The sequence below is a fragment of the Balaenoptera borealis genome (genome assembly GCF_965194805.1).
Source record: "Balaenoptera borealis genome assembly, chromosome: 13".
Classification (NCBI taxonomy): domain Eukaryota; kingdom Metazoa; phylum Chordata; class Mammalia; order Artiodactyla; family Balaenopteridae; genus Balaenoptera; species Balaenoptera borealis.
This window is the reverse complement of record NC_138870.1, coordinates 3,389,028-3,410,411: the sequence shown is the minus strand read 5'-3', so window position 1 is coordinate 3,410,411 and position 21,384 is coordinate 3,389,028. Positions and strand designations below refer to the sequence as shown.

General features: G+C 50.3%; 1 protein-coding gene across 8 annotated transcripts in view; it reads right to left on the bottom strand.

The window, feature by feature from the left end:
• SLC6A13 (solute carrier family 6 member 13) overlaps window positions 1-8,143 on the bottom strand; it is a 34,222-nt gene extending 26,079 nt beyond the window's left edge. The window contains exons 1-2 of one of the 8 annotated variants that reach the window (XM_082349097.1): window positions 8,024-8,143; window positions 4,984-5,190 (exon numbers count right to left, since the gene is read on the bottom strand). In XM_082349097.1, the coding sequence (XP_082205223.1) occupies window positions 4,984-5,185 (202 nt within the window). In that variant the 5' untranslated portion in view covers window positions 5,186-5,190; window positions 8,024-8,143. Of the gene's footprint in view, window positions 1-3,588; window positions 3,716-4,983; window positions 5,191-8,023 lie in introns of those variants that run through there. The other 7 variants (XM_082349099.1, XM_082349094.1, XM_082349096.1 and 4 more) reach the window with 7 other exon arrangements.
• Between the last annotated feature and the right edge of the window lie 13,241 nt (window positions 8,144-21,384).

Genomic DNA, 21,384 nt, shown 5'->3' with positions numbered 1-21,384 from the left:
GATGGTTTCGAGGGTGTGTACCTATGTCGAAACTCATCAAACTGCACACTTCAAATGTGTGCGAGTTGTTGTAAGCCGATTACGCGGTCATAAAATTGCTAAAACAAAAGCTAGTGGGGAACGGGCTCCTCCAGCTCTTTGCCTCTGGCTTGTAGCCCACGCATCCGTAATTCAGGCGCTGAAGGAAACGCTTGGCGACCACAAGGGCAAAGAAAGATCGCAAACAATTCAGGCACATGAGTAGATAAATCAGTCCAAGGCTTGTTGGGCAGGAGGGGGAAATTAGGGAAGAGAGAACCCAGTGGCTGATATGAACAGTCCTGCTGGGAGTTGGAAACATCGCAGAGAGAGAGAGAGAGAGAGAGAGAAGACGGGGGGGGGGGGGGGGGGGGGCAGGGGGGAGAGTTTTCAACCTGGCTCAAGCCCCTCCTCCCCATCTTTGTGCCACCAGCTCTTCCCCAGTGAACCGAGCCAATGTTTCACCGCACTGGGTCCGGCGGTCAGTCTGCGCCCCTCCCCCTCTGCCTCCTTGAGCGCCTGGGCAGCTGGCCAGAGGGGACAAGGTCCACACCCGCCAGGCTGAGTCACTGGCCCCAAACCGGGGAGGGAGTTAGGGAAGAGACAGAGCCCAGGAGGGACCCAGGTGCCCACCAGGGAGTCCTGGGGCACCGCCTCTTTCCCCACCCAAGCCCCAGTCACCACCCCTCAAAGATGGAGCCAGTCCTGGAGACGGAGGATGGAGCCACAGTTATCTGCTCCCCCAAACCCCCCGTTCAGTCTCCTTGCCCAAATTCTAAAATGTCCTGGCATTTTTCCCCATGGGATGGGAGAGAACACATGCCCATCCTGGAAAGGAATCATTCTGCTGGACACCCTTCTCAATGGGAACACATTCTGTGGCGTCACCTGTAATGCTCCAGGTGACATTTTTTTAAGACAAACTGACGATATGCCACATGAGCAACACAGCAGTGAACATGCATGAATATTACATGCTGTAACCAACACTACTGGACCAGTACTTGGCATTGCTTCATTAACTGAAAGTGGTGACCAACTGTCACGTACTCATAAAACAACGGTGACTCTTACATGAAGAAAAACGCTCCTTGCTTCTCTTCGTTCTTTAGTATATCTATGGACATCCTCAAGGCAAACGGGGGCCATCTAATGCCCTTGACATTGGCGTCCCCATGCTCTCTCTCCCTGACATCCAGAGGTGGGCTTTTCTTGGCTATGGCCCTTCCCTCTAAGATCCCCGCTTTGAGAGGTCCAGCTGTGGTACATTCTGCTGGAGCCTCACACGGGTCTCCAGCCCCAGGCAGCCTGGGTGTTGGGGAACTCAGTTTGCCGGTAGCCGGGGTCCAGGGAGCTGGAGAGCTTCTGGCTGAAGCCCCAGGTTCTGAAGCAGCCAGGACCTGGGTATTTGGGTAGAGCCAACAGTTATGTGAGAAAGAAGGACATCAAGGAGACTCCAAGATTCTTAGCCTCGTAACCAGTCTGCTTCCGCCCTTCGTCCCCTGCAATCAGTTCTCAACACAGCAGCCAGACAGACTACGTGCAAGTATAAGATCGGCCCCTCTGCTCAAACCCCTGCTCCAACTCCCCATCACTGGAGGGAAAGCCAGAGTCTCACAGTGGCTGACAAGCCCTGGGTGACCTGCTCCCCCAAAGTGATTCCCCTCCTGCGGCTCCCCAAACACGCCAGCCAACCTCCTGCTTTAGGGCCATTAAAACCTGTTTCCTCTGCCTGGAGCACTTTCCCCCTAACATCCACGTGGCCGGCTCTCACTCCCTGGCAAGACTTCACTCTAATGTTCTCGGTGTGGTCGCCCCCAGCCCCCCTCCTGTAGCACTCGGGGACTTCTGACATGCTATGTAATTTTCTTGTTTACTGTGTTTATTGTTTATTGTCTGTCTCTCCCCAGCCAGAATGTAAGCCCCACAAGGACAGGGAAGGGGTCTGTTCTGTTTATAGATGATCACAACAACTCGGACTAATTCCTGGCAGGTGGTGGGTCCACAGTAAGTCACTGTCGTTGGGTGACACAGTCCGGGTTTGGTTGGCCTGACTGTAGAAAGCCATGGGGAGGGGGGCGGGCAGGTGCTGGGGTGGAATGGCCACAAGGTCTGGACGGCAGGGAGGGCGCTTACCTAGGAGGTGGCTGAGGCAGGCACCCCCTGCACCCGTCTCCTGATGGATGCTGATTTTAGACAGGCTTCTTGGTACCACTTTCTCAGCATCTCTGGTTTTCAACTACAGTGTTTCACCGTTTCCCTGCTCCTCTATCATATGCTTGCCTCAGCCCTTTCCCTGCTCTGGGACTCACTTCTATTAGGATCTACCAAACGTTAAAGCTGGAAGGAACCGAAGAAGATATCACTTATATTTTTAGTTTGGAACTGAAATTACGCTTTCGGGACGTTTTCCTCCCAGACTTCCCCACCAAACAAACATTAATGATAATAAAGTCCCAAGTTTATCTCCCCCAGCCAAGCACAAAAGTGACCATTTACAGCTATGAAGTTCAAGAAAGGGCCCAGAAAAAGCAGGCTGATAACACACGCGACCCCGCGTGGTTCACCCTGTGACCCCAGCATCCTCCTGCAGAACCTGTTCAGAACTTCCCTCTCACCCCCAGGAGTCCCAGCCCCAATCTGAGAACCATGGGTTTAAATAAAATCACTAAAGCAGGAGGATGGGGTCAAACCAACCTAGACGGTCTCCGTCCTCCCCATCCCCCTTCCCCGTGTCGGCAGCGAAGGGTCCTGTCATAAGGAGGCCTCCGCTCCCTCTTGACAAAGAGATGAGGAGGTGACGAGATGAAGGGTGGGACCCGTGCTCTGGGGCGGGGACAAGTGGGTAAAGGGGACAGAAAGGTTGAGCCTCTGGGAACACCAAAACCCGGAAAAGCAGGCCTGTCTGGGTCCCTCTACAGGCCACACGGGTCCCGGGTTTGTCCCCTTCACGCTGGCAGGGGCGCCTCCCGCGTGTCCACCCGGTGGCCCTGGGTGACTCATGCCCTTCAGAGCAAACCCGGGCATCGGCCTCAGCCCCAGAGCCCCTCCGAGCACTTCCTCCAGCTGCTGTTGTCCATCAGGGAAAGAGAAGAGGAAGCCTGAGGCCTTGTGCCCTATCGGGGAAGAGACCGGGGTGGTGGCCTAAGGATTCCGCGGACCGTTCCATGAGCCCCAAAACGGCTCGTGGGGACCGGCGTGCTGGAGGGCAGGCTCTTCCCGGGCACGAGGTGGCCACCCTCCTGCCTCTGCTCCCCCCCAAGCACCCACGTGAGGCACCAGGGGCCGTGGACACTCTTGCTCCCGGCCTGCCTTTCCCCCGAGACACGGCCACACCTCCCCGGGCCGCACAAACCTACACAGAGCCCCGAGGCGGAGCTCAGACGTAGGCCTCCCCTCGACAGGATGACCCCGTATGCCCTGCCCAGGCCCTGCTCCCCGCTCCTTCCCCTCCTTGGCACAGTGGTTGGCACCAGGCCTGGGACCCCTCTGCCACCTCTTCGTGCCACTCCTGCTAGTTCCCCAGCCAACCTCACCCAATTCCAGAGAGGCTTGGGGAAAGCGGCTCACCTCCTGATCTTCCTGCCACGTGAGGAGCTAAGCTGGTCACCGGGTTCCAGACACAGAGCCCCGAGGCCTGGCTTAGCCCCCAGACTCCTCCTCCTCCCTGGACAAGCCCCATCCCTCCACCCTCAGGCCTAAATGTCTGAACAAGCCGGCGGAGGGTCCAGGGCTGGGTCGGGACCTCCCTCCTTCCCTCTCAATGCCAGCTGAGCAAAGTCCTGCGGCTTCAGGCTGCCGGCCAGAGAGTCTTGTGGAGAGGGAACACATCAGCCCATTCCCACCCCTCTGGAAAAATACAAGTTAACCTCCAACCCCAGGGCCAATCCCCGGTTGCCACAATCCTGAGGGTAAGACTGTGGGCTCAGAGCACCTGTGCGCTCGCCCCCTTCCCATGCTCCCGCTTCCAACCTGCATCGTGGGCGTTCTCTCCCCAAAGCCACTGAGACTGGGCTCACACACGGAGGCTCCTACACCCCACAAAGGGGCAGGTGTGGCATCAGGGCTCCCGCCAGGCCTCGTGGCCCACAGAACTCCCACCCCCTCGGCCTGTCCCCGTGACCCACCTTGGCGTTTCCCCTCCTCTAGCGCAGGCTGCAGCCTCCCAGCCCTGGGAGCCCAGCCCCGCTAAGCTGTACCCACCAACGAGGGGACCTTCCGAACCCACCGCTCGGCCAGCGCACTTCAGCACCTGGGAAACCCCTCTGGGGCTCTCCAGAGGCCCAGGAGTGCCTGAAGGAGAGTCCCTGGTGGGAAAGTGACCAGCAATAGGGGCAGCGGAGTGGCTGCAGGGCCTGGGATGGAGGAGAATGAGAGGCAGGAAAGAGGCAGGAAGGAGAGTTCATGCTCCCCTCCCCACACGTTTCAGTGGGAAAATCTTAAAGGAAGAGCCACTGGTATCAAAGGTGACACATGGGGGGACACATGTCACAGAGCAGGGGGAGGACACGAAGCCATGGCTACGGAGTCTCGAGACCTCATGGGACAGTTGGGTGCCGACATCCTCTTCGGCACAGTTACCGTTCATTAGGCCCTTTGCACACGTGACCTCTAGGCGTTACAACAGCCTTGAAGGGCAGGAAAACTATCTCCGTTTACAGCCTTTACCTGAGCTCCCAAGGTAAGGCTTGCCCGAGATTACAGGGAGTCAGTAGCAGAGGCAGAATCCAAACTCCCATCCGTCTGGTTCCCAGCCTATACCCACGTTTCTCTGAAGCCACAATAGGGACCCCCCCAGGAAGTCGCCCCTCTGTCTAGGTGTCCCTCCTGCAGTGCCCTGAGCAGCTTCTAAGGGTCTTTCCAACTCCAGTATCCTCTGCGTCCATGGGACTCCCCAGAGGGCAGTAAGTGCATGAGATGGAGACAGCCCTGGGGGGAGGGGGCGCGTGACGCAGTGGGTCTCACCTCCCCCGTTTTTGTAGCAGAGGTAGGGAAACCTCCAGACGTTGCCCAGCCCGATGATCTCGCCGGCCACGGACAGCACGAACTCCATCTTGTTGCTCCACTGACCCCGCTGCAGGGCGCCAGCCTCCTCCGCCTTTTCCATGCCTGGGCACATTGGTTTTGTCTCTCCATTACTGGTTGTGCTCGAGACCCTGCTATCCATTCCACCTGGAAGACAAGCAGGGCGCTCCGTTACTGCTGGGAAGCCTGGAAGGAAAGCTGCCCCCTTCCTTCGCCAGGAAATTCCGGAGGGAACAGAGCCCTGGAAGAGATGAATCCTGCTCCTGTCTGCAGATCCACCTCCTCCTTAGCCTCTCTTGCTGGTAAAGGCTGGGTAAGAGCCGCTGAGAGTATATATTCCTTTCATGTGTCAGGAAGAAAGTGCTGACCCTGAGCCACAGACACTGCTCCCCTAGAAGGTTCCTTGGGTGGGGCTTGTGGACATGGGGTGTTCCTGTGCCCCAGGTTGTCGGAGTTCCCCCTTCCACCCTACAACCAGCTTCGTCTGCATTAGCATGTGCCTCAGTTTCTCCATTCCATGTACTGGGACAGGCACAAGTATAGGAGTTGAATGTATCCTCAAAGTCACCAATTTCCCTTTTGGGAATTTACCCTAAAGAAATAATTGTGATGGTTGGTAAAGATTCAGCACTGAGGAAGTTCATTGTCTATAACAGCCAAAAATTGGAAAGTATATAAATGTTCAAAAATGGTAAATAGGTTAATAAATTATGGCACGTACAATGGACTACTATATAGTCATGAAAAATTGTGTTGCAGAAGAAAGTGTAGTGAAATGAAAAGTTGTCACAATGTGTGAAGTGAAAAGTTACGAAATAGCACACATGACATGATTATGCTGGGAAAATACCTTATAAAGCATTCGTATGCACGAAGATTAGGATATCCACCAGTGGATGGGCTATAGGCATGTTTTCCTTATCTATATTTTCTACATTTTCATCGAAGAACATGTTTTATTTTGTAATAGGAGAATAAATGCCAGTGTTTTTAGATCCCTGCAAGGGGGTGAGAGTGGTTGAGCTGGACCAAGCACTCTGAGTAAGATGAGCTGACCTTCCCTCCATCGCCATCTGAGAGCAACGTAAGACAGAGATGAACTACGGGCTTCTTTTTTTTTTTTTTGGCCACACCATACGGCATGAGGGATCTCAGTTCCACGACCAGGGATCGAACCCGTGCCCCCGTCCCCGACTGGGAGCACAGAGTCTTAACCACTGGACCACCAGGGAAGTCCCAAACTCTGGGCTCTTTTTCTTTTTTGGTGGTGGCCAGTGCACGACTCTATTAAGTAGAGAAGACAACATAAAATGAATACAGAGGGCTTCCCTGGTGGCGCAGTGGTTGAGAGTCTGCCTGCCAATGCAGGAGACGGGGGTTCGAGCCCTGGTCTGGGAGGATCCCACGTGCCGCGGAGCAACTGGGCCCATGAGCCACAATTGTTGAGCCTGCGCGTCTGGAGCCTGTGCGCATCTGGAGCCTGTGCTCCGCAACAAGAGAGGCCGCGATGGTGAGAGGCCTGTGCACCACGATGAAGAGTGGCCCCCACTTGCCACAACTAGAGAAAGCCCTCGCACAGAAACGAAGACCAACACAGACATAAAAATAAATTAATAATAAATAAATTAAAAAAAAAAAAAAAAAAATGAATACAGAGCCGTAGTGCTACACCCTTCCTGGCCCTTTCCTAGACTCATACTGGGATTGAGGATGAGATTGGATGTGGCCCACGTTCAGTGAACAACTACTGTAGACTAAGTGCTTTACATACGGTTATTTCGTTCAATCCACACAGCTCTGAGATGTGAGCAGTATTCCCTCTGCTTTATAAGCAGGAAGCCGCAGTTCAGAGAGGCTGGGTGACACGGGTGCAGCCGTGTGGCACAGCCGGGACCTGAGCCCACGCTGCCTTGCTTGTTCACTTACCTCCCTCAGTCACACTGGCTGGTGGGTCTAGTGTAAGCATCCCCGACTGTATACGGCGGCCCCCTCTCTGGAGAAGCGGGTACACGCACTTCTTTCTACTCCCCAAGAAAAGGTCACGTGAACACCACTTTCTTGCAGGAGCCCCATCTGGCCACAGATTCTCCTGTGGCTCTGCCTTCCCAGCGGGGCTTCCCCGAGGGATCCAGAAAGTCAGAGGGAGGTCAGGAACATATTGCGTATTTGATAAATGAATAGGCTTCAAAGACTGTGGGTTAAGAAGGAGAAACCCAAGCAGCTGGCCCTCAGAAGCTTCCCCAGTCCTTTTGAGAAGGTCTCCTCATGTCTTGTGCAGGTTCTGGGGCTGATGGATGTCTTCCAATGATAAAGCACCATCTCCCTCACTTCTCCATCCCGCCAGACCCTAGAAGAACAGACCCCTAGGGACCCCTGGGTCCCTTAGCAGCGCTGGGTACCCGTCCTCACAGGCAGCATCATGCAATTGAAGGACAAGCCTGGGTTCAAATCATAGCTCTGCACCAGAGACCACACGACTTCAAGGAAGTGAATTAATTACTCTGAGCCTCAGTTTGTTCGTCTGTAAAAGCGAGGGTGACGGGGTACACTTAGCCATGAAGATTAAATGAGGAGATATATATATATATATATATATATATATATATATATATATATACACTTCATAGTATAACAGGCACTCAAATTTTTATTTTCTTTTAATCCTGTCAAAAGTTTTATGTTCTTTCAACTTTCAATCTTGTCTCAGAAAAGAGAGCCTTGATTTTCTTAGAAGTAAACCCAAATGTCTTTCCTCTCCATCTGGGGTTCTCTTTCTGCAAATCACATTGGCCCTTAAATCAGCAGCCACTGAAGTTTCAGAAAGTCAAGAAAATAGCATATAGTCTTTGCATATCACACATAAATGTCATATTTTCTAGGAGAGGATCCAAAAACCCTTTGATTGTAGGTCCCATGAATCCTACCCACCTACAGTCTGAGACCCAGAAGCAGGAGAAAAAGAGAAGAAAATAGCACCAACCTTAGTGTAGTTGCTACCAGAGGTCCTGTCAGAGGGGAGAAGAGCTATCCAGGGGGAAAGGGAGGTGCTGGCTATTTAAAGTGTGGTTCCCACTCCTCCAGCACTTGTAATTCTAAACTTGGCCCTGCCCACATTCCGCCCTCCTCCCCTGCTCCCCTCCCCTCCCCTCCGCTCCGCACAAGCACTCACACACACTCTCACACACACACACACAGACACACACACAGACACACACACACACACACACGAGTGATTCCGTGCACACCCGCAGGTCATGCCAGCGCGTGTGAGCTGGTGGGCAGTGCGCTCTCCTCCTTGGTGACCTTGGGTGTCTGTCGAGGGGTCCTGCCTTCCACCCCTCTCTCCAATGCAAGTGCCCCTATGAACCCATCAAGAGTAGGCGTTTCTTTGGTCAGGTGCTGTGTAGGTTAATTTAAACATATATTCATCTTACCCTTTTGAAGCTTAGGATTTGGAATAGACAGTGATTTAGAATAAAGATATGTAGATTACAGAACTCTGGACAGTTAGAAAAACTTCCCCAAAACACACACACACACACGCACACGTGCACGCACGTGCACAAGCGTGCTTGCACTTATCTGCATATAGAAAAGTCTGAAGAAATACTCACCGAACGGTTATTAGTAGCTACATTTGGAGAGTAGGGTCGGGGTCAGGAGAGGAAGTAAAGAGACCTTTTTCACTTCTGCTTTTTAAGCTGTAGCATTGTTTGAATTTTTAAATAATGTGCTAGAATTGATTTTTTAAATAATTGTCTCTACCAACACATAAAAGGAAGAGCCAAGGTTCACAGCAAAGCAAAGTCCTACCCCCGTCATGGCACAAGAGCTGACGGATGGGGAAGAGGACGGCGGAGGGTGGAGTCAGTGTAGCCCCAGCCCCACCAGGGCGGACGCGCAGAGTGTGTGTGGAGGCTGCTCGGGCTCCAAGGCCACGTGGTCCAGGGTCTGGGTCCTGCTCCTGTCCCTTCCCAGGCTGAGGCCGTGAGCAAGGTGTCCAACTTCCAAGAGTCCTGTTTTCTCACCTATAGAAAGAGGAGAAGCGAATGGACCTGGAGGTGATCATACTAAGTGAAGTAAGTCAGACAGAGAAAGACAACTACCATAGGATATCACTTATATCCTAAATCTAAAATATGATACAAATGAACTTACCTACAAAACAGAAACAGACTCACAGACATAGAGAACAAACTTACAGTTACCAAAGGGGAAAGGGGAGAGGGAGGGATAAATTAGGAGTTTGGGATTAACAGATATACACTACTATATATAAAATAGATAACCAACAAGGACCTACTGTATAGCACAGGGAACTATACTCAATATCTTTTTTTTTAAAGTGTTCTTTTTTTAAAAATTTAATTAATTAATTAATTAATTTGGTTGGGCCGGGTCTTAGTTGCAGCAGAGGGCTCCTTAGTTACGGCACATGGGCTCCTTAGTTATGGCATGTGAACTCTTAGTTGTGGCATGCATGCGGGATCTACTTCCCTGACCAGGGATCGAACCCAGGACCCCTGCATTGGGAGCAGAGAGTCTTAACCGCTGCACCACCAGAGAAGTCCCTCAATGTCTTGTAATAACCTATAATGGAAAAGAATCTGAAAAAGAATAGGTACATATGTATATGTATAGCCAAATTGCTTTGCTGTACACCTGAAACATTGTAAATCAACCACACTTCAATAAAAAATAAAAATTAAAAAAAAAAAAGAAAGAGGAGAATATTCCTTACCTGGCAAAGTTGTGGGAGGTTTCGGGAGATCTGAGTGTACGTAAAGGGCCTAACACACAGCAAGCCCTGATTTACCCTTAAGAAAGTATTCGCGGTGAGCAAGGAAGTTTCCTGAAGGGGACGGGACTGAGAGACCCCTGAGCAAAGCCGGCTCCTGCCAGACAGAAGGAATGAGTCAGGGGGTATGAGGGGTGACTGAGTGGGATCGTACAGATGTGCCAGTAAGGAGGGTAAATCAGAGATTCTAAGGCAGTTTCTATCCCTCTCATCCCCCATCCCCCATCTAGGGCGCAGAAGTACGTCCTGAAAGCACCCAAGGAGCCTCGTGGAGATGATTATTCTTAACGTTTCTGCCGCCCCTTCCCTCTCCCCTCCACCATCCATCCGTCTAATTTAAGTGTGTAAAGCAATAGACAACAAGGGTGCCCCGAGAGAGGCTGCAAACTCATGCAAAAAAGCCCGTCTTCAAAAGCAATTAACTTCCATCCTTACTTATCAGCGAGCCGTACTTACTAATGACCCGGCATTTGTAATCTAAAGTTACCGGATAACTTCCGGTAAGTTACCGGAAGAGGTTTACCGAGGTCCTCTGAGAAGCCGGACGCCGCGCAGCTGTTGGCGATGCTTCACAGCCCTCCTGTGTCCTGACGCGGGGGAGCCTCTGGGATCCCGGTGTCCAGGAACAGCGGGACCAGTCTGAGTCGGTTCTGAGTTGCTGCTCTTGTCTTAGGCAATGTCTGGTTTTCCTTGTTGATCCTATTATTTTTGCATAACTGCTGCCATGTTACCATGTTGATTGCTACTTCGTTCCTCTCCAAAGCTTTATTCCTCTCCAATTTCTTTTTCTCTATAAAGCAGGAGCGATGCGGTAGGTCTTTTGCCCTGCCTAGGCTGACTAAGTTTAAAGAAGTGTGAGAACCCTGATAGATGAGTGCTCACGACCGTTCCTCACAACTCTGTCTGGGGTTGAGCACAAGTCCGGCAGGACAAGCCTTGCCCCCCTCGGGCCACTAGCATCTTTGGGTCTCCTGGGTGCAGGGTCCGGGAACTGGAAACGGTGCTAGAATCAGTGCTCAAGGCTCCCTTGTCAAGAGGTTGCTAAGTTTCAAGACGCACTTGAGATCGTTAGCGAGGGTGACTGGAGTCTCCTCCCAGAGCAGTATCTACGAAGCAAGGCAGGCCCTGGAGAAGCAGGCTAGGAGGCCTTGGTTTCTATCAAACTGACCCTGGGTTTTTTAAATGCCAACATGCCATGATCTAGTCTCCCAACAATTTTTTGGGTCTCTCCTAGGAGTGAAACAAGAGCAAATAAATTTTAAAAGGAGCGTGATTCGTTTCAGAAAGGATATTTCCAAGCAGCATTGGTTTCAACACTGGAATGGGTTGGCCAAGGAAGTGGCCGGCAGGGGCGGTCCTCTCCTCGGGAGATCTGTAAATTAATGGGCATAGTTTCGTTTAAGCACAGGGGTGAGGGACCTTTTTGATCCCTGTTGACCTTTTTAATCTCTTTTCAAAGATCACACCAAAAGGGAAGAAAGGAGCAAGCGGAATAAACTAAACAACAAATCATGGTTTGCTAAAACTGGAACAATTTGAGCAAAAAAGTGAACGACGATGGTCCTGAATTATAACCCCAAAGAATAAAATACATTCACGAGTTCATACTAACATAAATAAATAATCCATTAAATAAATAAATGGGGGAGGAAGGCCAGCCCTTCCGTACAGTGGAATTCCAACTAATAAATGCAGAAGGAAAGAGAGAAATTGAAAATCAGCCCTAGACAAATATCACCGTGATAACTGTTGTAGACAAGATCCACCAATGAATGCCAAAATCAGTGGGTAAAAGTTTGAGAGGGACAGAGTTTACACAGTTCCAAAGTATTTCCCCCAAGATATTTATTAACTACAAGGAAAGATAGGAACTTCACAGTAGAGAAAGCAGAAGGCAGTAGAGGTGGCAGAAGCCACCTGAACCGAGTGACCGAGGTAACAAGACATCAATATCCACAGCCTGAACCGTGTGAGACAATTACCAAGAAGGACACAACGGTTCTGTGGTATTCTTGACAAAAATGTACTTCACTCATGAGAAAACATAAGACAAACCCAAAGTGAGGGACATTGGGCCAAATAGCTGACCACTAACTCTTCAGGACAGGGGACTAAGGGGAAATTACATCTGAGTGCAGCGTGGGTCCTGGGTGGAGTCCTGAATGGGATGCCAGAACAGAGAGGGATGTCGACATAAAGAGGTCTTAAGTTTAGTTTAATCGTACTCTACCGGTGGTAATATCCTGACAAACGACGCAACAGTTACGTGATTTGTTAACATGAGGGGAAGATGGGTGATGGGTATATGGAAACTCTCTGTACTATTTTAGCAACGTTTCTGTAAGTCCAAAATTAATTTAAAAGAAAACTTTTTTAAAAAGATGAGGCGGTCCTGACTGCTGTCGTGCCAAGTACTTGCCTCTGCTGTGAAAAGCTTTGATGTCACGCTCGGGAACCATGGCTGTCACTGTGATGTGTTCTCTTGTGCTGTGTTTGATTCCAGATAGGACAGTTAGCCTAAAGTCTATAAGCCCAAGTCATAAATAAAACTTATGACACAGAACATCTTATCCTCAGAACAAGCCCGTGAAACAGGGATTGCCACTACGGCCATCTTAAAGATGAGAAAACATAGGCTTAGAGAGAATTAAATGACCTGCTGAGGGTCACGCAACTAGAAGATGGTAGAGCCAGAATTTACGCTCAGGCTTGTAGGATTCTGAAGTCCAATATTTCTACCTACCATGCTCCACGCTGCACTTTAACTCCAGGGGCAGAAAGACAAGAATAAAGGTTAACAAGAACAGCTCCGGCAGTGTGTTTGTTTGGCCTATTGCTGGCCCCTGGGATTAAACATACTCTCTTAGGAAAGAAGTGAATAATGAAATGACAAGAAAAATGTTGTTTTCACTGAAAATTTCATCAGATCTGAAGAATATTCTTAAAATCTAATGAGAAGACTCATTCCAATCCCAATGTGTTCTGCAATCTTCCCCCACCACTCCGCCCTCCTATCGAGGGAAGGAAATCATACCTCTTCTCTTTAACTCCAGAAAATTAATTGTAGTTCTTTTCCAGCTGTATCCAGTTTCTTCTGATCCTGTTCCCCTGATTTCTTGCCTGATTCTCAGAGCACAGAGAGAGGAGACTTTGCAACAGTTATGTCACTAATCCCTGCAGGAAGCTTGTGGCTGATCAGGGTAAATGGGGTCTACAAGCCCAGAGCTCTGGTGAGGGATTAGGGCCAGGTGACAGCATGTTAAGACTCATGCTTGAAAACATCAGTAGTTGGGGGTCTTTTATCCTAAACATTTTGAAACACCACTGCAGGAATTTGTGATGGGCAAGACGTATGTTGATGCTTGATCACTTAGCTGATGGGTGTCTCTCATCTCTCCCTGCTGCTGCCTCTGTTCTCAGAGAGGGGACGCAAAGGGGACCATGACTACAGACCTCTCTCCGTCCTGGTTTCCCCAAACAAAAAAACCCGGGCTTCCCTGGTGGCGCAGTGGTTGAGAATCTGCCTGCCAATGCAGGGGACACGGGTTCGAGCCCTGGTCTGGGAAGATCCCACATGCCGCGGAGCGGCTGGGCCCGTGAGCCACAATTACTGAGCCTGCGCGTCTGGAGCCTGTGCTCCGCAACAAGAGAGGCCGCGATAGTGAGAGGCCCGCACACCGCGATGAAGAGTGGCCCCCACTTGCCGCAACTAGAGAAAGCCCTCGCACAGAAACGAAGACCCAACACAGCCAAAAATAAAATAAATAAATTAATTAAAAAAAAAAAAATTCAAAAAAACCCACAGTGCCCCTTCGAACGTGTCGTGTCAGCAACCTCCAGCCGAGGCCCACCAGGAACACACCTGTGGTTTACTAGTCACGGCGGAAGGGAGAACGCCCACCACGTGTGTCCATGAGGGGCTGTCAAGGAAGGGTCTATTGTGAGATCAGGGTGTCAGGTGATTGTGAGGAGGGATCAGGGAGCAGAGCATTGCTCTGGATTTGGATGCTATTTGGAAGCAAGGATTTTTTTTGTTTGTTTTTCTGGCCGCACCGCGCGGCATGTGGGATCTTAGCTCCCCAACCAGGGATCGAACCCACGGCCCCTGCATTGGAAGACGGATTCTTTACCACCGGACCACCAGGGAAGTCCCTGGAAGCAGGAATGTTTTATGATTGGATTTCTTAATGAATCTTGTCCAAAAAGCAGGAGGAATGAAGTGAATTTAAAAACTGGAATCGGTAAGGAAACAGTAGTCACCCACGTGAGCCAGCATGGGGTGCCGGCTCGTTGTGGGGGTTTGGACCGTGTTCACGTTTCCGCCTTTGTTCCATCTTTGATCACTGACTGGGCCTCTTTTTCTCTTGATCCACCACGACCACGTGGCCTTGTCTGGTGCTGATGTGGAACCAGGCCCGGCTTCTGGCAGCACCAAGGCCTGGCTGGCAGGGCCTGACCCATCTCCAGCTGTCAGGGGCCCCTTTTCTTCCCTCAGCCACAGCGGCCATATGCACTCAGAGGGCTGAGCTGAGCGGGTGGGAGGTGGTGACTCGGGGGAGGGGGGTCCCACGTTTCTGCTCAAGGCCTTGGCCACAGGCCTTCTCTTCCCTCTCCCTATATCCTCCACCCTTCAGACTAAGCCCAGTGTCATCCTTCTTCACTCTTGTTATCGCCTGCTGCTGAGACAGGCTGGGACCTGGCACCTGGGACCCGTTGCTGCAGTGCTTACACCTGGACAGACATCTCCTCCAGCAACAGAATACAAAGAAATTATGAGGGACTAAAAATACCTGCGTGCCTGCGGAGCCGGGGCAAATTATGGACAACACGATACAAAAAGACCAAAAAAACCCAACTGCCACTTCTGAAGGGCCGGGAGCAAAAGCAGGGTACTGGGCATGCCCACTGCACTCAACACCAGAAAGGGGTGGGCAAAACACCTAAGCCGCCGCTCCAGCCGGACCCCTGGACACACCCCTACCCTCACCCCATATAAGGAACCAGTTCGCCCCGCCCCTATACCCCCCAGGGAGTGAGCAAGGGAACGTGTTGTTTGTTCTCACTCTCCCTGCCGCAGCAGGGGCTCCAGTAAAGCCTTGCCTGAATTTCTTGTCTGGCCTCTTATCAATTTCTATTGACTGGGGAAGGCCAAGAACGCTGATCGGTAACACTGCTACACCCTCCATTAAAAAAATATTTTTTAGAGTAGATGGACGTCACTGGGTCATTTTCCTCTTGATTCTTCCACGAGATTAAAATGTAAACTTTTCGGAATCAGAAATGGCAGAGCACTGATGGGTGGTCTGGCGGAGGCTGGTTTTAGTGGCCTTGTATCAACTAGGAGGGAAGGACGGTAACAGGACAGCCTCCTTGGCGTTGCTGACACTCCTTTTCACCAGCATCCCACCTGCTCCAGGGGTCGCCTGCTTTGTTAGGGGTCCTTACGTCATGCATGCGTGATGGCCACGCACGTGGTAATCTGGTCCCACCCACCCCAGTTCCCCCTCTAGTAAAACTCTTTTCCTCGACGTACCCCGTTTGCTCCTGTCTCACAGGCCTCCCTCCTCCAACCCCCTCCTGGCGCTTCAAGACCCAGCTCACACCCCACACCCTCCACGCAGCTCTCAGCTGCCCTCCCTCTCAGCCAACCTTCTGTGCATTTAATTCAGCCCTTAGTCCTTCCTGTGCTGTTCTCTAACTGGTTCCATTGCGGGAGTTTGTGAACTCCTTAAGGGAAAAAGCTTAGTTTTCTCTATTCCAAGGAACACCACGGTGCTGGACACACCTGCTGATTGATCCGTGTCAGGCTCCCACCCCGGGGTGGGATACGCATGTGAAAACTGAGGAAGGGGGAGGCGGGGGTGAGCACGCACTTCTCCCCAGGCATCATGCAGCTCATGCTGTCACACGTGCAGTGCCTTTCACAGAGCGCCTGCCGAGGGGAGGGGCAGCTAACCCAGGAGCATGTGATCCTTCCCTGGAAAGTGATTCCCAGCACGGACTGCAGCAAAATCACTGTAGAGCTGTATAATTTATAGAGAGCTGAGTGTAACTACCTATACACAGCTGTCTAGCTAGCTGGCTACATATACATATTGTCCATAACTTATGCATAATTTATAGCCTGGGCCCAGCCTAAGAGCTTTTGAGCCAGTATCTCCAGGCTGGGGTTCCGGATCTCTCATACTTTCCGAGCCCCACGAGGTGCTGTTAATGCACAACCAGGGTTGGAGCTACTGCATCTGAAGAAGCTCCCACGTCAAAACCTGGCTCTGAGACTCTGTCCTAAACACCCACAGAGCTAAGAGTCTATTATCCGCTGACGTCATTTGCAAGGAGGAAGGTCAGATCACACACCCTACTCCATGTCCCCCTCCCAAATCACATGATCCTTAGCAATTCGGAGTTTTACCTTCACCCTTAGCCTATGTTCGCAGCCGTGGCCGCCCGCTGTAGTCACCGGAGAAACATGAAAAAGTGATTGATGCCTGTCTCCCAGCCCTAAAGCTTGGGAGCCGGAGCCTGAGGTGTAGCTTGGACACTGAGGTTTTCTAAGGCTCCTTGCATGACTCCACTGGGCGTGGAGTTGGAACTAAAGTCGGAAATCTCTGTAGCCTAAATCCTCTGGCTGCTGTTCCCTTATTTCTCATTCTGTCCTCAAGGAAGATGTACTACAGCTGGTCTTATATTTCAAACTCCTTTTGAAACCCACTCTCAGCTTTTTCCTCTCCAAGATAAATAATCACAAACCCTTTCATCTTTCCTAAGAGGCCTTATTTCTTACCCCACCCACTGTTCCCTTCTCTCTTCTCTGGACGCTCTCCAGGCGCTAAACATCCCCGTCAGGCTGCAGCATCCAAGACGTCCTCCTGACTCCCCCAAGCCGTGTCCTGCTGACGCGCTGGGCTGTGTTTGCTCCAGCGGTGGCTCTGAGTTGCTGACTCAGTTCTTGGTTTCCAGCGATGACGATTTTAGTGATTGAGGAACCCCCTGTACACACCAGCGGACTACCAGTCAGAAGCCTGAAGAAGTGACTATTGGAACAGGGCAGTGAGCTCTGCAAGGCGACCAGTGTGGGGGGAAAGGCAGAAAGAAAGGGCATAAATGGAAAACGAGGCAAGAGCACATTTCGGTGTGATGAAAACAGTGGATATCCTAGAGGCAGAAGCCACCATTCAGTCCTGGATCTGACGGCCTTGGGCCATCCATTCCACCCCTCAGGCCCCCCGTTTTTCACACGTGGAATAAGAGAGCGAGACTGGGTCACCTCTTGGTTTCCCTTCAGCTCCGAATCTTCCACAGCTGATCTCAGGCTGTGATAGAAAAAGGAGGGTTTCCCCGGTGGCGCAGTGGTTGAGAATCTGCCTGCCAATGCAGGGGACACGGGTTCGAGCCCTGGTCCGGGAAGATCCCACATGCCGCGGAGCAACTGGGCCTGTGAGCCACAACTACTGAGCCTGTGCGTCTGGAGCCTGTGCTCCGCAACAAGAGAGGCCACGATAGTGAGAGGCCCGCGCACCACGATGAAGAGTGGCCCCCGCTCGCCGCAACTAGAGGAAGCCCTCGTACAGAAACGAAGACCCAACACAGCCAAAAATAAATAAATTAATTAAAGAAGAAAAAAAGAAAGTCCATTGTAAGTTGCCAATTACTTTAAAAAGAAAAAGAAAAAGGAGACGGTCTGCTCTTTCCACATCTCCCTGACCTGCCCAAAGTCTGTCTCCCAGCAACTCCAGTCATTCCAAGAGTTAACACTATCCCAGTTCTGAGGAGCAGGGAGTAAAGTCCAGACCTAGCGCCACTAGAATGAGCTTCTTTAAGACAGTACACTGCTCCCTCCCGAACACAGAAAAGTCTCAGAGCACTCAGGCCATTCAGCAGATACTTGAAACATTTAAATGAACTGAAGATATTTTTCTCAGTCTCCAAGAATTAGCGCTGTAGATAATGACTACAGTAATTAGTGTTCACCCCTTCATCAACAGCTATACTCACCGAAACGCAGCACCATAGAAAGCCATCCATATTGCAGTGATGGCCCTGTGCTGGGCACTTCAGCATACTTTTTCCTTAGTCTTTATTGACAACCCAAGAAGACTGGCATCATCCCTGATTTATAGGTAAGAAACTGAGCTTCTGAAAGGAGAACCAAATTGCCCAAGATTCCAAACCTACTAAGATACACAGTTAGGATTTGAGCTCAGGTCTCCAGCAGGTCCTCCTGCTTCACACAGCAGAGGCAGATATACTGTTAATGAAAGTTAGTAAAGTTAATAAAGCTGGAACTTCACGGCCCCTCCCTTGCATAGGGTGCCTTCCAATCCCGTGGCTAATTTTGAATTCTTAATTACGCATCATTTTGCATAAGGAGGGCCTCCACAATTGACTAAACTTCAGGTCCTAGAAAACCTAGATCCAGCCCTGCACGCAGCTTCCCGAGTTCACAAAAACACCATCTTGTGTAGTAATTTCAGTCTGAGGGCATTTTTAAAACATGAATTCAAGAGGAATCGTGCTGGCTTTCTGCTCTGTGAACGATGCTGGTACTTTAACGAAGCAACAGAGTGTGAATTCCCCTTGTACCATTTGAACACGGGTCATTCACTACTCATTCTTTTCCCACCCTTTCTTGGTACCCATGGGATTCTTCCCCCATGACAGCTGTGGGTTTCCCTCCTGTCTCCCTGGGGCAGGCCTGCTGGAGGGAGTTTCACCCTGTGGGCTCTCCACTCTGGTTTTCACAGCCCCCTTATTCTGCCCCAGAGCCGGGCTAAGGACTCAGCTCTACCCCTCCTGCCGCCTTGTTCTCACAGTCTGCTCCTTGGACCAGAGCCTGCGGCTGATGGGGATTGAGCCTCAGCTGCTTTTAGTAACCATCAAGGCAGTGCCTGTTGGTCACTTGGAAAGGAATGACTTGAAAAAAGAGGAGAAAAGAGAAAGCATCCTATACCTCAATTTCTGTTAGATGGGCCCAGAATTTTTCACATTTCAATCCACCTTCTTCTCTAACCCCATCAAAATGTTGTTTTTGGCTGCGTTGGGTCTTCGTTGCTGCGCGCAGGCTTTCTCTAGTTGGCAAGCGGGGGCCACTCTTCGCCGTGGTGCGTGGACTTCTCATTGCGGTGGCTTCACTTGTTGCAGAGCATGGGCTCTAGGTGAGCGGGCTTCAGTAGTTGCAGCACGCGGGCTCAGCAGTTGTGGCTCGCGAGCTCTAGAGCACAGGCTCAGTAGTTTTGGTGCACGGGCTTAGTTCCTCTGCGGCATGTGGGATCTTCCCGGACCAGGGCTCAAACCCGTGTCCCCTGCATTGGCAGGCGGATTCTTAACCACTGTGCCACCAGGGAAGTACCCCCCCCATCAAAATATTCTAACACTACTTTTTATCTAGGGTTCCCTTCATCTAGACCTTAGTTATCAGATCCCTCTTCTTTAGATTAAAACAAATTTTCCTTCTTTCCTCCCCTCTCTGCAAACCAGAGAGAGTGCAGATACAACTTTGGAAAAATACAGCTTAGAAAAGAAGTACCTTGGAAACTGGGGATTTTGTGTGAACTCAGAACACCACCTGCTTCTCCCCCCACCCGTCCACTCACTGTCTCCATAGCCTCGATACCCCTGCACAATGGCAGCCATCTCCTAAATCAGAAAAATCTTAGAAAGAGAGAACTTAGCTATTCACACATAATATTTCCCAGACACATTTTTCATGCAAAGATAACCCATCTTTTAGGAATAGTTTAGATACTGGGTTGGCCACAGAGTTCCTTTGTGTTTTTCCGTACCATCTTATGGAAAACCCAAACAAACTTTTTGGCTAACCCAATCCTATCCTATTGGCAGCAGAAGCATGGAAAAACTGATATTAGGATTCCTGGAAATCTTAAGACTATATAATACTAAGACATGATTTAGTAGATCTATCTAGATCTAGATAGACAGGTAGATAGATAGATAGATAGATATCCATAGAACCTAGAGCAGTAGGGGACTTCCCTGGTGGTCCAGTGGTTAAGGATCTGCCTTCCAATGCAGGGGATGCAGGGTTCGATCCCTGGTCAGGGAACTAGATCCCGCATGCCACAACTATGGTCCCGCATGCTGCAACTAAGGTCCCGCATGCCGCAACTAAAAGACCCCGCACGCCTCAATGAAGATCTCACACGTGTCAACAAAGATCCCATGTGCCGCAACTAAGACCCGGCACAGCCAAATACATAAATAAATATTAAATTTAAAAAAAAGAAGAAATGCAAAGCAAACACACGCAGCTAGCCCTGACCCACACTCTGCTGAGGGGTAAACTTGCCATAGTCAAGTGAATGTACAGGAATTGCCTGTCAGTAGCAGAGATGACAGTCTTATTACCTTATTACCTTGGAAAGGAATTATTACTTATTAGTTTACAAACCTGGGATGAGATACTTTCAAACTCTGAATTCTGCTTCCAGTCTCCTCTCTCGCCTTATCCTTTCTTACCACATACCAAGATATCAATTTACTAAGCTGCCTTACCCATCCCTAGGAACTAAAAAATAGAACTCTCAGGATGAACGGGAAAGATAAGAAAAGAGTCATTTCCGTGTTGAGGGAATCCTCCCATTTCCGTATCTGTGAATGGAGCTCAGGAATGGAAAATAGAACAATTTTTGCTGACAGCCTCCAAAAGCATGAGGCTACAGAAGAAAAAAGAAAAACGTACAGAGAGGAAACAAATTTGCAAAGCCTCTTAATTACGCATACTGTGAGTCTTATGAATTAAAATATTCAAGGAAATCTGATTCCTTCATCCAGAATTGTGACTTAAGGATTAAAAGAACGCTTTGCATAGACATTAAAAGGGATATGAACAATTTGGAATGTGTTCAGAAGAGAACTACCAGTAAGGTCAGGGAACTCAGAACACTAGAAATAGACTTGATGAGATTTGGAGGTTTCTGTTTCTCTAAGAAGAGAAAATGTTTGTTCTACTGAATGCCAAACAGCAGTTATAATTATCCCAAATTGCGGTGGTCTTATAAACATTTAGCCCAAGTGAAAAGAGTTACTGCTTTTCTTCTCATGAACATGAGAGAAACAAAACCATCATACTTTCCCTTTTCAATCTAACGTGAATAGAGTGAGTTTTGTTGAGCTTCCTTTCTCGGGCACTGCAGTGCGAATCTGATGCAGCGTCTGGCTCACAGGGACGGTGTGAGGTAGGCAGACAGACCCTGGGGACCCCTGCCTCCTGGGGTTCACGGCTTCTGTGACCTCCTCCCCTGAAGTGTGGGCAGGGCCTGTGACTTCGATCCAGGAGAATGTGGCACAGGTGACAGGCCGTATGTGATTGCGTGTATGTGACTGTGTTATACACGATTGTGACGTCTATCTTGCTGGTCACCCCCCGCCTTGCTGGCCTTGAAGAAACAAGTGGCCCCGTTGGGGAAGCGCATGAGCCCAGGAGCCGAGGATGCAGCCGATGGGACACGGAGGCCCTCAGTCCGACAGCCCACAAGGAGCTAAATGTGACAACAACCACGTGGGCTTGGAAGCAATCCCTCCCC